The sequence below is a fragment of the Chionomys nivalis genome, chromosome 10 (genome assembly GCF_950005125.1).
Source record: "Chionomys nivalis chromosome 10, mChiNiv1.1, whole genome shotgun sequence".
In the NCBI taxonomy this organism is placed as follows: domain Eukaryota; kingdom Metazoa; phylum Chordata; class Mammalia; order Rodentia; family Cricetidae; genus Chionomys; species Chionomys nivalis.
This window is the reverse complement of record NC_080095.1, coordinates 81098142-81115534: the sequence shown is the minus strand read 5'-3', so window position 1 is coordinate 81115534 and position 17393 is coordinate 81098142. Positions and strand designations below refer to the sequence as shown.

Sequence of the window (17393 nt, the reverse complement as noted above, 5' to 3'; positions counted from 1 at the left end):
TTGAGGAAAACATTCTTTAGAGAAATGACAGCAGGCAGGTCTCTTTCAACCCTGTCCAGCTCTCATGCTCGGCTCCATAGCCATAGGATATCAGCGCGGTTTTATGGGGAGAAAGAACGAATTTGGGAAGAGGACAAGAAAGCGCAAGGGCCTTCCAGGAAAATATTTACAAGAAGATGACTGACATTTCTTCCTGAACAGAAGTTCAATGAACCATGGGAAACCTCCTCTTGATACCACAGCTTCGCTGGCAGAATGAATGGGACAGGCTGGCGTGTCACAAAATGCTGAAAAGGAGGCCCAAAGCCACTGGTCAAGCAGAACCTCACACAGGTGTTCAAACAACATTGCCAGAAACAGCTTCACAAGGATAGCAGATGAAAGGAAGAACTCCACATGGGGTGTGTGGCAAGGGAATTGTAAGAGCCTGGCCGGACAGACCGATGCACAGGAGATGCGTGGTGGCAAAGGTCCCTACTTGATGGGGGAGGGGGCATCCCTTCTCATGGGTCCTTCGCAGAATGTTCTTAGGGAAGCCACATGTCCGCTAAGCCATTCTCCCGCGGCTATCACTTGCCTCAGCTGCTTGCTTCCTCCACTGCAGGACCAAGTTCAGCGTGCACTGTTTTCAGCGCCCGTGACCTCTTCAGTATGTGTTGTAATGCACATGTGCGATAGTGAGATTGCGTGGCTTTTCCTTCTGCATGTAAACAACACCCCACTGCATTCCTCTGTCCCCCGTTAATTCGCTCCACCCTTGTCCCTGGCTCGCCGACTGCCTTTCTTCTCAAATCTTTCCTTCCTGGTACTTTCGCTTGTTATTTCACTCAAAACATACAAGCACCCAAAGGACAACTCCAGACACTTTACGGGGGACAGGGACAACAGTGTCCTTGCTATTACAATTAACAGGACCTTTGTCCCCTACCCCAGTCACGCCTTTGGCTTATGTCCTGCGCCCAGTGGCTCCTTCTAACTTCCTCTCTACCTTTATGAACTTCATGTCTTTCCTGGGCTTGTCTCGCCTGCATGTTTGCAGTAAGTTACTCATCTGAAAGAAGACATCTTCCACCGTTACACGTCTGCCTTCGCAGCAGAACCCGAATTCCCTCTTCATCTTTGCCTCTCCTCCTTTGTTCACTCAAAAGCTATGTCATTTACGTTTTCATCCACACAATTTGACTCATAGCTTTCTTGTTGAGCTCAATAATAACAGCACAGAGGCAAATTCGGGTGGGCATTGTAAGAAGTCTACTTTATTTTTGTTTATGATGTATGTGCTTATCATTATGTGTTTGGACTGTTAGTTGAAAATGTGTTACATTTGTGCTGTGGAACATTGGTTTAATGCTACAAAGATGTGCTGCATTTGTTTAACTCTGTGAAGCTGTGTTACATTGCCTGGCTAAAACACCTGATTGGTCTGATAAAGAGCGGAATGGCCAATAGCAAGGCAGGAGAGAGAAGTAGGCATGGCTGGCAGGCAGAGAAAATAAATAGGAAGAGGAGAGATCAGGGAGGACAAAGGGAGAAGGAGAGCGGACATCAGGGGCCAGCCACACAAACCTACACAGCTACACAGCAAACCATGGAGTAAGAAGTAAAGGGCGGGGTACAGGCTAGGAAAAGACAAAAGCCCAGAGAGAAACAAGCCAAGCTAAGATTATTCTTATGTGTAATAATAATCTCCTTGTGGTTATTTGGGAGCTGGGTGTGGGGAACAACTACAATGGTGAGGGTGCCATGTGCGTGGGTGACAGTGGAGGGCACTGGGATGGATCCTTTGGAGGTGGAGTTACAGATGCATGTGAAGTGGCCAACGAGAAAGGTGTTGAATCTAAACACGGGACTGGGAGCTGAACTGGAGTCCTCTGGAAGAGGAGCATTGAGTCATTTCTCTACGGCCTGCCCTCACCCCCACCCTCCGTGGCCATTTAAACGGGAGACTGACAGGTGTCAGGGAAGGTCGAGCATAAAGTCAAACAAGACGCAAATAATAGCCCTTGGAAAGAGAGAGGCTACGCTCACTAGTGCTGGCAAACGCCATTATTTACCAGAACAGAAATTTTCACCAACAGTAAGTATGTTAAGCTCAGCTATGACCTGGGTGTTCATGGAACATGGATGTACTTTTAACAGAAATCTTTCTGAAATTTGACCTCTTAATGTGTTTATAATATCCTGGAAACTCCCAGAGATCACCTTATCGAGTTCATGAACTCAACTGACTTAGTATTTGCAAATTCACTGACATAGATACATACGCGTCATTGCAGACAACACTTTTTAGTGTGCAATTGCGGAACAATGCTGCTTCCAGTGAGTTCCCTGACTTCACCTCTACTACTGAGGTACTGGCAGGAAGAGAAAGATAAAGACATTCAGAAAAAATGATGTTGCCATCACTTGGTCATAAAGCCACACGACAAATACTTTCTTTCCAAGAACAGAATTCCACTAGGGTTTGTAAAAGAAATGCTTCCTGAGAGAACAGTGGTTTATGAGTTGAAACCATATGTGCATGTGTGTGTGCCCAGACACGCATGTGTATATGTATGTATGTTAGTATATATATACTCACGTTGGAGTTGAAAAATGTCTCATAACATCCTAAACTCTTATTTTATGAAGAAGGAATCTCTACTCAAAAAAACCCATGCCATCCCCATGAACACAAAAAGGACTTAAAAAGGAGCGCATTTCATAATCTCCCTGTCTACCTCCTCTTCTAAGAGAGCAGCCCCGTTGTAATGGGCGATTGTACAGAGTGAGCAATTCCAGTTGCTCTAACGCACTCTAAACACCCATCTCACACCTTCCCAAAACCACTCAGCTAGGAAATATCCAGAAGGTATCATAAACTTCCCAACAGCACCAAGATAATCTCTACTCCATCCACCCATTCACCCACGTCTTCTTGCGGAGTGAGCACCAACACCCCATTCCACGAGCCGTGAAGCTGAACTTGATCCTTGTCTCCCTTGTGTTTCTGTCGCAGCTGTGGCAAGCCCACAGCGATTGCACAGCGGAGCCTAAGCGTAGACATGGTCCTCTACTACCACTCCCGTGGTCAGAAATATCGCTCCTTCCCCGAGTGTTTCCCTGAGACGCTCGACTCTGGGCTTCTGTCTCGTGCGGAACCTTTCAACAATGCGGTTCCACTGATCATCTCCAACTATGTTAGGTACCATCTGTCCACAACACACAACTGTCAGAGAGCTTCCCACCATGTTTACAATAACACCCAAACCTCTTAAAGTGGTCCACAGATGTCCCGCGACCCGGCCCACCTTACTTCTTACAGTTACTGTAACCTACCATTTCTGTGCTCCAGATACCCTGGCCTCTGGCCATCTTGTAAACATGAATATGCCATGCTGGCTCTTCCACAAGACCTTGGCAGATTCTGTACTTTTTACTTCCTCACAACAACATGCCTGATCTGGCTCCTTAGAGCATTTAGTTGTATCACCATTTAACTAATATATTTTTCTTTGTATCCAGCATTATGGCCCTGCATTTTGTTATTATTTTTGTTAAAAGTTATTTGGGATTCTTACTGAAATTCAAACATCACAAGAGCGCAGGGTGGATGTCTTTCATCATCTTATATCCGAGCACCTCATGGCATGGCACCCAGATGGGCACCACAGATCTCTGCAAACCTAACGCATGGTAGCAAAGCTTTCAAACTTTCCCCCTCAGACTGTGATGTAGGGTACCATGTGCATGATCAATATCTTCCACTTTCTCATCTGAGGAATGAAGATGCTCTCTGTGAATATTCGTGACACACAATCAGGCAATGGGGGCATCTTGAAGCCAGTTTCATGAGATATAAATGCACAGAGGAAGTTAATTTTCATTTCTTCTTTTATTTTAGGTATCTGACTAAAGCTGTTTTCATTTAAACACTCATATTTGCCAGAGTGGAAAAATTAGCAATTAACATCAGCAAGAAAGATCTGCAAATAAAAGTCACAGAGAAATTCTGCCTGCCAGGTTTGACTTTTTTCAGACTTTTAAAATGAACAGTTACTGCGTACTATTTGTAAGTATTCGGATTACGTTGTTTTCTATGTGTTTTTGAACTCCAAACACAACCATTACAAAGATGGTACAGCTAACCCTTTTCTAATTTGCCCTGCTGTTGAGTGGCCACAGATGGGGAAAGATGTCTGCTTACTCTCAGTGGGGTGGCAGGGTCTCTCTTTGGTGGAACATCTGGAGGTGATACCCCAGCAAAGTGAGTCTGTTGCCTGGCTGGCTAGAAACATCTGTGTGACAGACAAAGGCACAAGCCTGTGTGAATCTCTGCTGAGTCCCCGTCTGTGAAACACACTGTACGCTGTCCACCTGATGCCAGGTGAGCCACACTGGTGGGGACTCCACGTGAGAAGACAGGGGCCACACAGCGTCTCTTCTCTCTTTAGCCTGTGCTCCTCCTCATGGGACATTGTGCCCCTCAGTCATTTTACGACCTTCCTGCCATTGTACAGGCTCTGAGAAAGCCACAGGTAGTGCATGACCTCACTGGGATGTGGTCACCCATGACAAACACACGCTCACATGAATGCTCTTCCAGAAAGTATGACCAATGGTCAAAATACCTTGTTTTCAAGTAAGGAATTCAATTAAGCTCTTCAAGTCTTACCTATACCTCCTAGAGTGTGATGCGAGCCTAGTCTCGGTGTTTTACATTCCATGACAAAATCATACATACTATCAATACATGATATAACTTCACTCAGCACTGTTTGAAAAGCTGTATTGCTAATTTCAGCATATTAGCACATTAAGCTCATTGCTATGAAGGTTACATTGCTTGGTTTCAACTCTATAAATATAGTACAGCCATAAGTGCTTTTCATTATAATAGTTAAAATTCTACAATCTAAATATTCCTCATGAACTCCTTTTATATGTCCACAAAAATCTTCATTTATGAACCATGAACTAAAAACAGTCTTCAGGTGTAAACCTACTCTTGATTACAGATGACTTTCGGACATTGTTGGACAACCCAGCGAGCACGGGGGTTCTGATGCATCTCTTCTGCAGAACAACCCTCAAGCAGCTCAGCACTTCTTAAAAATTCGGCCTTGAATTTTAAGACAGATTTTCCTTAGGCAACAGTGCAAATATGTCTTTTTTCCCTTTTCTTTTAAATAAATGTAATATTCTTCTTTTGGAAAATAAGACCTTTTCCTTAAGCTCCAAGGAAACTAGACTTAAAAATAATGATAAAATCCTGTCTCAATTCACAAATAGATTAGGTATGTACCAACTGTTCTCAAAAACAAGATGCAGAACTGGGAGGATGTGCAGATCAGGAGGTCTACTTAGAGAGGAGCGCTGTCCTCCAGCCAAAGACGCCATGTCACTTTGATGCTGTGCATCTCAGTAAAATAATCGGCGGGGCCCAGATGAAAGGGGAAGAAGACAACGTCTCTAAATATTCCCTCATTGCTGGCATGATTAAAAGTCTGCCATACACCCTTCCCTACTCAGTACGTCTATTGCTCTAAAGGACCAAGTGAGTTTTGGATAAGTTCATCTTTATCTTTTTAACTCTCAGTGATTATCCAGACAGTGCCTGTAATGAAGAGAGCTGGCTCTCAGAATGTCTTAACATTTCAGCGACAAGTCCCTTCTGGAAAAAAACCCTCAAAACATCTTCCATTTAGCTTCGCTGAGTAAGCTGTCCATCTGGGCTTTCATCCCTGCAACCGTTAACTTATTAAGCATCAACTGGGAGGCCCTGGGAAGACACTGGTCAAGGGAGGACCCTCAGGTCTGAGTAGGGAACATGGACATAAGAACTGGCAGTCAGAGAATGCGGAGGAAAAGGAGTTCATACTGAAGCCCCTCAGGAGGGAAGGCCACGTTGACACAGATTGCAGTGACAAGATCATCTTCAGAGAAGCCTAGAGCTGTACAGACCAAGCAATGGTCACCTTAGAGGATCTATTTTGAGAGATAAAGGCAGATACAAGATTGAATTTTCAGAAACTACAGCTTTTAGCCAGAGAATAGATTTTTTTGCGTTTTTCTTCACGACACTAGCTGTCCTCCACACTCTGCGTTTTAAATGACTCTGCCGCTTATGCCCATTAACAGAACACTGAAATTAGTCCGTCAGCATCTTCTTGCCAGTATGCAGCTGGTCAAACATTGAAAACATTTTCTTCTTGCACTCTTTAGGGGAAGAGATAGAGTGCACATTGGGAAGTAGCCCTTTTATTTCTATGCCTGGTGGCTTTACCAGGGTCTCAGTACAGACAGCTGCTCAATGCCAGGTCCTCCAACCACTGCTCACCTCCCTCCCTCCCTTTCTCACCATCTCCTTGTTGATCAATCCTTCCCTCCTGGAACTAGAAACAGTGTATGGGCCATTTAAAAATGGAGACAGGAAACCCCGAATGGCGATGATCAAAGGAAGAGGGGACAGACAGACCATAAGCCTTCAGTTCCTGCAATTTCATGTTTTGGAGAATGCCCAACATGTAGACTTCGTTCGGAATCTATTTTCGAATGTGAACAGAGTTGGTAGTCCTAAGACACTAAGCTTGCTCACACAGACAGCTCCCAGCCTGGATCCCACACCATAGGCTGATGCTCTATGACCCTGAAAACAATTCCCCAAGCACTCCATAGGAAAAGCCAGTCTCTTAAAACAATTTCCTGTGCTTGTGATATGTCTTACTGTCTATCCTTAGTTAAAAATATGATGACTTTGCCAGGAGGTAGGGTAGAAACTAACTCCAGAGAAGGACAGGAGGGAAGTTGAGGGACTAATTCTACGCTGTGATTTTGGTAATGATAAGACAAGATGGATTTGTCAAAACTCATTGAACTGTTATGTTTTACTGTGTGGAAATTACTTTTCAATAAAAAGCTTGATCACCAACCAAAATATTGTTCCGAAGAGAAAGCAAATCCTGCTTCCTGACGAATGCGCAGGCGCAGCAGGGAGCTGGCACAGGATATGGTGATTTGGTTTACAGCAAAGGATGGCTATTGGGGCAGGTGGCGTGTGTGTGTGCAGCGTGAGCAGCCCACTGCTTCCTGACAGCCATCTTACTGACCTAATAAGGAAAACAGAGCTACTGTGTTGTCCACGCTCATGCATGCTGTGGTTTGCACAAGGACCACCATGTCCGTAAGGCTCTGTCATGTACATCCTCTCAAGTCATCCTGCCCTCCGAGCCTCTGCGATTTGTTCATCAGAGGATGATCAGACACAATGTTGACTACTCCGACCAAAGTTACAAGGCTTCAGGAATGTCCCTCAGAGGGCCTATTGAGTGGCCTCAGTTTCGCAGTTCATGTGGGTTCTACGTTCCACACAACCGTCTTTGGTTATTGTTAGCAGTTTGCACATCTTTGGGACATCCGAGGAAAAGAGCACACTTCATTTTATTTACACTTTCACCATAACTGTAAATGGGCTAAGACTTCTGTAGGAATCCTTAGTTCCTCTGGAGCAGCACTAACTGTCTAACTAGGGTTTTGTGGCCAGATGCACAACTAGTAAGAGAGCGCTGGGACACGCAGGTTGTGGGGTTGCAGATCTGGGTGAGATTCATCCTAGGGAAAGCAGGAACTCTATAACAGATGACAGTTCTGGATCCTAGGCCCCCTCAGGTGTGACCAAACATTTATAGAAAGAGCTGCGGAATCCAGAAAAAAATGGAACTAAAATTTGGGATGTAAAGGTTGCTCAAACCTCTAAGAAAGAATCTGTTGTACACTTGCAGTTCTCAGCTCTATAGACCACAAGCTAGATTAAAAATTCCTTATCCAGACTTAATTATTTCATTCTGTCAAATGAAACTATTTGTCAAGGTTGAGAAGTACCCGAATTATTTAGCATTGCTGAGATCCAAATGAGCCACGCTGTTCACATGGCTTCCTTCTCCAGACAATTTTCTTTCCGCTGGTCGCTTACCTCATAGAAAATATTCAGCTATTTTTTTTTATTCAATAAAAAGTGCCTCTGAGGAGATTAATGTGTAGATTGAAAAATAAAAGCTGAAGTCTCTCCCCTTGATGCCACAGCTCTGAAAGCAACGCTGGAGGTGTTTATGAAAACTAGGCTTTCATCCACGAGAATGGCCACTTAGTTTCATTTCCAAACACAAGATTTCATCATAGCTAATAATAAAGCAACAAGCAATTTTCTGTATTATAAACCACCAAGTTGTAATTATATAGTGAAATGCTTTTATATAAATTTTCCATGGTGATGCAAGCTGGTTTCATAGCAGAAGTGGACTTTTTTTTAAAAAGCACACTACATACCTACAAGGATCTATTTATATTGGCCTAATCATGTCAAAACAGAATCTATTTAGGAGAAAAGTCAAATTTTCTTTTATAAAGTTCAACAGATAGATAAATAATCGAGGGGGCTTTTTACTGTAATAAAAGCTGCTTTCAGTGCGTGCTAGCGTTTTTGAAGATAGTATCCGTCTAACAGGCAGAATGCAGTCCTCGGCTGGTGATTAAAGCACCCTCATGGAAACAAGCTGTCAGATGGATGGAGAGAAATGAGTCCTGACAAGAGTAATGCCCGCTTCCCGAAATGAAAGCACTGTTCAAATTTCTACTCATCAGCTTATAAGACTTAAAACAAGGCATTTTCCAACCACTGGAGAAGAGATGCCAACCTTAGCATTCCAGTAGAACATGATGAAGTCAGTAAACGTTCAGCTTTGGGCTTGCTCAGAACTCCTGCGAGAAGCTGGTCAGTCCAGCATTAAAACACGGCCAGGTGGCGGCATGCAAGAGAGAAGCACAATGTGACCTGTCTGCCGCTAGGCTCAGCACTACCTGCACAAGTGACTGCCAGCCATTTGCAAGCCTTCATCCAACGGGACATCCGAGAGTCCCACTGCGAGGCTACCTATGGGAACTGCCAAGCGAGTGAGTACCTGGATAGAAGGCAATGCCCGGGAAGACGGAAGCAGTGTGGGCCATAGGATTTCTTCACACTGACTTTTTACAATGTGTTTCTGCTCTGCTTTTAATGTGAGGTCGGTAGCTTTGTGATGGACACAGGAAGGACCGCTCATCTACTCATTCATAGGCACATGACTAAAATCACTGACATAGTAGTTGAGAACAGACTCCAGGTCTGTGCACAGGAAGCACTGCCAACTTACTAAACTTGATGAACCCTCTGGAAAAAGCACATCCTCGGTGGTTTTGTAAATTGAGTTGTTAACATTCAAGGGATAATGCACAAAAGGATGCTGGTGTGGAGAATTCAGTGCGTAGTGGATGCTGTATGTAAAAGGAAGCTGGTGTTATTTAGTTATTACTCTCGGGGAGCTGACCGTGGGGAGATGCAGGTCACAGGAAAGAAGCAGAAAAATATACTAAGATAAAAAGGTTCAGCACACAGAGCTGAGATGGCTACAGACCTTTAATTATGCCTCAAAATTAAATCTCATAAGTAAATCAGAGATAGGGGTAGACTTATTAGAATAAAGCTAATATGAAGTATAGGTTTGTTTCTGGATATGAGCTACAGATTCATAATCAGTGAAGTTTTAAGATACAGATGTCTACAGGATAGTGTTGATCTTCTAATAGGACAAACAGCAGTCCTGTATTAGCACTCAGTTCAGGAAGGAAATCACATGTACTGCTGCATGTGACCACTGACAGGAAAGATATTCTCCTGGGTTTCTGAGGACAGATGACTGGGCAGGGAGTGGTTATCAATCATCACAGAGTAGGGATGATATGTAACATTGACTCATACAATTACATTAAAAGGAATTAATGAAACATATACTACTTGAATTGAGGGTCAAAGTCTCTTCCAAAACATTGAGAAAACTCCCTATTTGCTCATCTTTGGGGCTGAGTGGAAATGTACTTTGCCCTGCATGTCAACACAGAACCACCTAGCCGTTCTAATAAGGCAACACAGAACATCTGTTTGGCCTTCAACTCACTGGTAATGTCTTAGACATACTTTTATTATGATAAAATAATACTCATGTCAAAGTGCTTAAATATGGTAATAAATAAATAATAAATATTTTTATTTAGAATGAGCCTTGACATACATAAGATATCATCTTTTGATGTTTTAAAAAATGTGTTGGCTAATATCCAGCCATAGGAATGAGTAAGATATTTATCACAGAGCCAGTAAGGAGAAAAAAGGAAAAGGAAGAAAGATTATAAACATAAAATAATCAAGAAGTAAGTAAACAAATCTCAAATATTATTTCCTCAAAAAAGTTCATTTCCGCTCTCTTGCTTTATGTCCTGATGCTGAGCACTGTGTTACTCAAGTTACTATGATCTCATCTTCTGCTTCCTTCCCTGAGGACAGGGTGCAGATTATCAGTGCCCAAGGCACTGTCTACCAAAATTCAACAGTGATCTGTTGAGGGGGTACAGGTCAATGGACGTGTTAGTCAAATATATAGTGAAACTTCAGGTCAAGTTCATTTCATGGAATGAATATTAAAAAAGCAATTATTAGCGGATGTGTGAAAATTTCAGGTAAAGCAGAAATTCTGGGGCATGGATCAATGCTATCTTATTAAAGCCAAAGAGAATGCAGGGGTTGGGAGGGCAGGGGCTGTCAGAGATCTTTGTTAAGGTTAAACTAGAACGTCTAAAGGACGTTCTCAAAAACAACACTCCATGGTGACAGCATTGGAGATGCGTGCTTTTATTAAACTATGTTGAAATAATCATCAATATTAACAAGAGATGTGTGTTTCTATTAACTCAATCATAGTTTTTTGGGTGTAAAAACTTGCAGTATTTAAAGTCAAAGTGGGCTCAGAAGAGAATTACTCACCTCTTACTACTTTGGGGGGCTTGTCTTTTATATTTTGGTGAAATTTTTGTTTTGAGACTTCTTTCTATCTTCCAACAAGGGAAACAAAACACACTGGCAAAAATATACTGCCTTGCTTTGGTTCTAGGATGAAGAAATTGTTTTTGTTTGCTTATTGTTTTTTTTGAAAGTTCACCAAAATGTAAGGCATCATAGTATCCACATACCATATACCAGCAATAAAAATGCACAGTTTTGCTTCTGAAAAATGTCAAAAACAATAAATGTTGCAAAATATGATTTCTGCATGATTAACCATCTCCAAATACTTTCAGCGAAAATAGAGTATTCAGACTCATGAACGGAGTGGTAAATCATTAAGAATGAGTTTCCTTTTCTAATCCTAGATCTATCCTTTCTTTCACGATACCCCCATTTCTTGCTATTAGACATTGCGATAAAAATATTGTATTTCTGCCCACCTCTCGAGCATTTATAACATAATTATAAATGGCAATTTATAATTATAATCTTGGGAGGGCAAACACCCCATGTGAATGGCATCGAAGCAGAGGCAACAAGTAGTCAGAGAGCCAGAATGGCATTAGTAACATTTGTATTGCACATTTCATAAGTTCTTCACGGTTTCCATCTAAGCTCTCTAGGGCTTATTGGCAATTCAGATATATCACTGAAGTACAACTGTGTAACCTGATACTGGTTTAGAAACAGCCTTATTTTTAAAATACTTATTACACTCATGTATGTATTTACTTAGTTTGTATTTGTTTGTGTGAGTGGGTGAACACAAGTACATGACACAGCACACATGTGGGAGCCACAGGACAAGTCGTGAGAGTCTCTTCTCAGCCTCGACCACGTGGGCCTACGGTGGACCTCGGGTCAGCGGGTGGGATGGCGGGCACCACATTTAGATGGATCAATCTGACGGTCCTGGGCCTTTTTTTTAAACTACGTTCTTATTTCATGCTTTTCTCCAAGTCCTCCAGGGGAAAAGCACTATAAAAAGCTCAGAGACCTAAAGGAAGATATATTTTGGGCACGCCATTTGCACACCTAGGTGCTCACATATGCCTACTTCCTGTCATGATTGCACATGAGCGAAGGCCAGGATCTGAGGACGCCTGCTATTTGCTCCAGTTGGAACGGATGACATCAAGGTTCATTCATGATAGGAGAAAATGGCAAAAGTTTTGTGCTTGTTTCTTACTAATAATTATTCTAAGGAAATGGACAGAATGCACGTATATGTATTATTAAGGAGAGACTTAGCAACTCTTGGCATCTGAATCAGGGCACTAACCCAATAAAAAGTAAATAACCTCATCACCTTGGCAGAAGGGTGACCAGCAGTGACTCACTTCTTGATGGTTCCCATGGAAACACTTCAGAATACAATACAGGCTCAATATTTTCTTTAATAGGATTCTTCTCCATTTCCTTAAACAACTGAGGACAGCTCAAACATTTTCACAATCTAGAGAACATCCAGGGAGCATATGCCACTTGACTAAACAAATGGAATATATATTTGGAGAAAAGCCAACTGGAGACATGCTCAAGTCATCCAAACGCCCGAGCTGAGAGGAGCTAACACACAGAGGTCAGCAGGCGCTTTGAAGTTCTCTGGCCTTCATTCTACCTAATTAAGACAAAATTTAATAATCAAACCACTGTATAAACGTCTACCTCGGCATAGAGGTTTGTTTCTAATTTGGGGGAGAATTCTTAACAGATTCCAGGGAGTCAGCCCCACATAGGAAGGGCTGCTGATAAGATTTGCTTTGCTTGTTGCTCGAATGCAAATGCCTGCTTTTCATCTTAGGTTGATTCTGAGATTGAGTTTAGCATCTGCCGCTCAAATCTCTAGCATGATCTCAAAGAGTAAAATTGGCATTAGCATCCCATCTGAAACACCGAGTCAGAAAAAGTGAATTCTAAAATATTCTAAAGGTATTCGTATAAAACATGTGACTCCAAAGGGACGGGACATACTTGCCTGATTTATCAACAGCAATATATGTATATATATATATATATATATATATATATATATATATTCCATGCGCATTTATAAATGTGGAAATGTGTACCAACAGAGGCTTAGTAGTCCAATTGTGTAAGTTCACCTGCAAGTTTTATAAGCAAACCTAACTTTGAGTAAAAGCATAGGATTCCTACTCTTTCAGCCCATATACATTTCTTGTAATGGATGTATTTTTATAAGGAACATGGAGTTATTTTAAGTTGTTCTGGGGCACCACAAAACAAATCTCACTCTACCACTAAAGAGTAAGCCTATGCAATCAAGCCATGAACAATGCAGTGGGCAGAAAAGGAAGCTAATTCCTTCAGGAAGAAACTGATTTGACAGAAATAAAGTTAGCAAACTTAGCGAAATGCTATAGCAAGCAAATGAGTCAGAAAGAGTCTAAAGCAGTGGTTCTCAGCCTTCCTAGTGTTGTGGGCCTTTAATACAGTTCCTCATGTTGTGTTGAGCTCCCAATCATAAGCTTATTTTGCTGGTACTTCATAACTGTAATTTTGATGGTGCTATGAATTATCATGTAAAATCCGTGTTTTCCAATGGTCTTAGACGACCCCTGTGAAAGGGTCATTCAAGCCCCTAAGGGGTCACGACCCACAGGTTGAGAACCGCTGGTCTACAAGATCTCATAAAAGAAGGTTGGGAAAAGCTCAATTCCACCCCAATACCCCAACACACTCACAGAAGACTGTCTCCAAAAAGCAAGTGCCTAGGCTGGACTGCTCAGAGCTCTTCAGTCCAAGCTCCCTTCATGATGCCCTCCTTAAGCAGGGGTGGGGTGGAGAGGGGGTAGCATGGGTTAGGGCTGGTACAAAATGAAGACCCCACTCTTCCTGCCATGAGCAAGAGGTGAAGGACAGTTACTCTATCTGCACCCACCAGGGCTCACCTTGTTGTGCTTGCATCTGTGACAAAGCCTTTACTAGGCTGAGCTGTGTACCTGTTTCCCAGTACACAACAGTGCCGTTAGGACACGCACGCATGTGACCGAGTACCACGAGAGAGACGGATCATAGCCTACAAATCCACAGAACGTGCTATCCCGTGCCGTCAGATACGATTACACTACCATCACTGTTACTTTGTGGTTGTTTGGTGATACAGGCCATCATTATTTCAGCCTAAATCAGGAGACTGGGAAGAAATTACCAGACGTTTCAGCGAAACTGTTTTAAATGGTTTTTGGAATGAAGTAGGCCTAATAAAAAATCAATACAACCTGGACGGAAACATGTTGCCAAGAAACACCACGCTGGCTTGCACTGCCCTATCTGCCAGCACCTGAGGTACCTTTCCAGCTTGTCCAAGCTCACGTTTACCCTGCGTCACAGGAAGGTTTCATCCATACAGGACTTACGTCCCTGCGAATGAAAAAAAAACACCCTCCTGATCGTAAATCAAATTGTTAACCCATGATCTCAGTCTTACTTCAACAGTCCTGTGGACAGAAAAACGGTGAAAACAGTAGTGTTGGGGTCCCGTCTTTCAACACAGATGTCTGCGTGGGCATGGTGACTTTCACCTTGCATGTGATTCCCAACATCCCCCTCTCATTCCCGAATGATTGGAAACCGGCACTCTTAGTATTTAACGTCGGTTCATGGCTTACTTTGTTCATGTGGATCTGCTGCTGGTACTGCTTCTGCTTTTCCAGGAACTGCTGGTGTTGCTGCTGAATGACCAGCTGAGCCAGCGTGCTCTGAGGCAAAGGTGCAGACTGGGTTCGATTCAGGGGTCGGTGACGGGGCAGTTTGTGGGTACCTCTAATACCTGGTGAAATTCTTTCTTTCGTTGCCAAGGGAGACTGAGGGTGTAAGGGAACTCCACCTGAAAAACAAAATGCACGCGCGTGTGTGTGTGTGTGTGAGTGAGTGTGTTTACACACTGATATGTAAACAAAGATGCACTTTTAAGAGAAGACAAGAAGCATCTGTCAGACAACTGAAGACTGGTAGGTTGGGTGCTAGAAGACATGAGTACCAAGACGTGACCAGGCTTATGTCTGTGCAGCAGAAGCCTCAGCCAGCAATGCAGCTTGTTATATCCGAGGGTTCCCTCCCAGCTCCAGCCTACAGACCAGGAACACATAACGCTCACAGCTCCTCCCCCAGTGCCAAGTGTCTGGACTTGTTCAGAAACAGGAATCATCATAACAGTTCTGAGTTAGAGAAACGTCACATTGGATCACGGATAACAGTACTAAAAGGACTTGAAAAATGATGCCATTGTTAATTACCAGTCACAAGGAGCTTCTGCTGCCGCATTTGTTCCTTCAACAGTAGGTGCTGCAGGAGAGCTTGGTGGCTGCTGTTGGGTTTCCCCTCCATCGCTACATGAGCATGGCTGGAGGGTGCGGCAATGCCACCGCTGTACTGGCCAGGCAAAGGGACGCCTTGCCTGAGGATCTGTGTCTCCGACTTCTGCTTTTCCTTGAGTGAATTAGAAGCCTGTGCCCAGAGAGAAGCAACGTGTTAATCCTCCTCATCCCAGTGACACACCAGGCCTCGAGCTATTAGGTAACTAACATGAAGAGGAAAATGCATAATCCTGCATCTTTTACACAACTTTTAGCAGCAAAAAAGAATTAACAAAATATACAATTGCGGCATTGGAAACAATTTAGCGATTGGGTATCATTGTACTGAGCCTAAGGAAAATTTGTGTTACCTATTAAAAATGAGAGTAAACAAAACCCTCCGCTACACAGGGAAAACAAGTTTAAATGTTTTGTCGTTTATCCTGGTGATAATGGTTACATAAATAACAAAATATCCTTCAAAATTTCTTACTGAGAAGCCAAGTGTTCTTATGTATGGGAAAAAATGTATGGGAAAAATGCATATGTTAATTAGTGTAACTCATTACATATGCAGATCAGAAGAAGATGTTTTAAACCACAAATACATGTACCTTTTGTACGTTAGCTTAATAAAAAGTCAACATGAATTTTAGGCTTTGTAAGAGGGAAGCTGGGTTTTTATAATACTTTAAAATGCACTGCTTGAGTAAAAGGTATGCTGGAAAGTTAACATTTGTTCAAATAAAGGCTATCATGTGGATGAAGATAAGGCAGGCTATAAGTCTAGAATTTCAAGACAAACACAAAACATACATTCTTACAACATTTCCTCTAATTTTTCACAAAGCTATAAGTTTCAAATATTTTTTAAAAGTGAAATTGTCTCACTCTGTGAAAGCTGGCACAAATAGACAAGACTTTGATTTAAATATATATTTTCTATTAATTCATAACAGATCCCTACATCTCTGAATATTAAAAATGACAACCCAGATACTTTTGTATAATAAAGTAAACTACAAGTGAAATCAGATATCAAATAAAAGTGTTATTAAGAACTTGAAAGGCATGGTAACGCAGTAATGAAGTCATTATAATTACATCATCAAGAGCAATAATGAATTATCCTATTCAAAAAATTTAATGAATGGTGGTCATTTTGGTGTTACAAAAGCAGAAGGCTAATACCTCAAAATTATGTGGCATGTTTCTTTCCAAAACTTATGTTTCATCTTTCAAAATTGCTGTGCACTAGGGAGGCAAAACAATTTTCAGTGATGGAGAAATTGAAGGACGAAGAGGTAAATGGTTTGTCTGAGTCACAGAGTGGGTCAATCCGATGTTTAATATACAAGGGATGCCTGGCCCAGCCTCCTTCCTTAAAATCTTCCACTGTGCAGTGGGGGAGGGAGAACTCAGATCCTTCTGCTGGGGAAAGGCTATGATTGATACGATTGAGAAATTAATTGTGAAGACCTCATCCACACCAAAATAGAAGCAAAGAAAAACAAAACTAATCCAAACCACACTGGCTTATTCATCCAATGGCACCAAATGGCATTGCCATTGAAACCTAAAACAGTCTGCCCTTAGTACGAGTCCTCTGGGAAAGAATTTCTTGGACCATATTAAAAGTTGTGCATGTGTGAGCTAGCAAGAGGCACTGGCTGAGAACATAGAGGATGGAGGCATCCAAGTGCTTGTTGGCATCTCAGGAAAGTGTGGAGTTTGGCATCTCAGGGAAGTGTGGGGCTTGGTATCTCAGGGAAGTGTGGGGCTTGGCATCTCAGGGAAGTGGGGCTTGGCATCTCAGGGAAGTGAGGGGCTTGGTAGCTACAGGACATTAAACAAACGACAGAGAAATAAAAATAATTTTTATAAGTGATGATTAAAGATTTCCATGTCTTATTTTAATTTTAGTTTACATTTCCACTTTACCTTCCATTAGAACCAGCTGTTTACAAGTCTTTGGAACTTCAAGAATGTACCTGATTCAGGATTTTCATGCTTTTCTCTGTAATCCTTGGATTATAGCGGTCACATTCTCAATCTGCCTACTCACAAATGGTGTATAGTCATAGAAGATATTGTGTTCTATTAATACTCCACATGGAATACACTTCTAGTTCTGATAAAATGCTTATCTCAAAGACATACGTGACTCTGACATGCTGCACTAAGAAGACATGGCTCCGTGAGTGCCCACCCTGGTGGCA

The 17393-nt window shown here is 42.3% G+C and overlaps 1 protein-coding gene across 2 annotated transcripts in view; it reads right to left on the bottom strand.

Annotated features, from left to right (window-relative positions):
• Hdac9 (histone deacetylase 9) overlaps positions 1-17393 on the bottom strand; it is a 474463-nt gene that overhangs the window by 295670 nt on the left and 161400 nt on the right. For both annotated transcript variants that reach the window (XM_057782117.1, XM_057782116.1), the window contains 2 exons: positions 15115-15325; positions 14488-14705 (listed from right to left, as the gene is read on the bottom strand). In XM_057782117.1, the coding sequence (XP_057638100.1) occupies positions 14488-14705; positions 15115-15325 (429 nt within the window). The remainder of the gene's footprint in view (positions 1-14487; positions 14706-15114; positions 15326-17393) is intronic.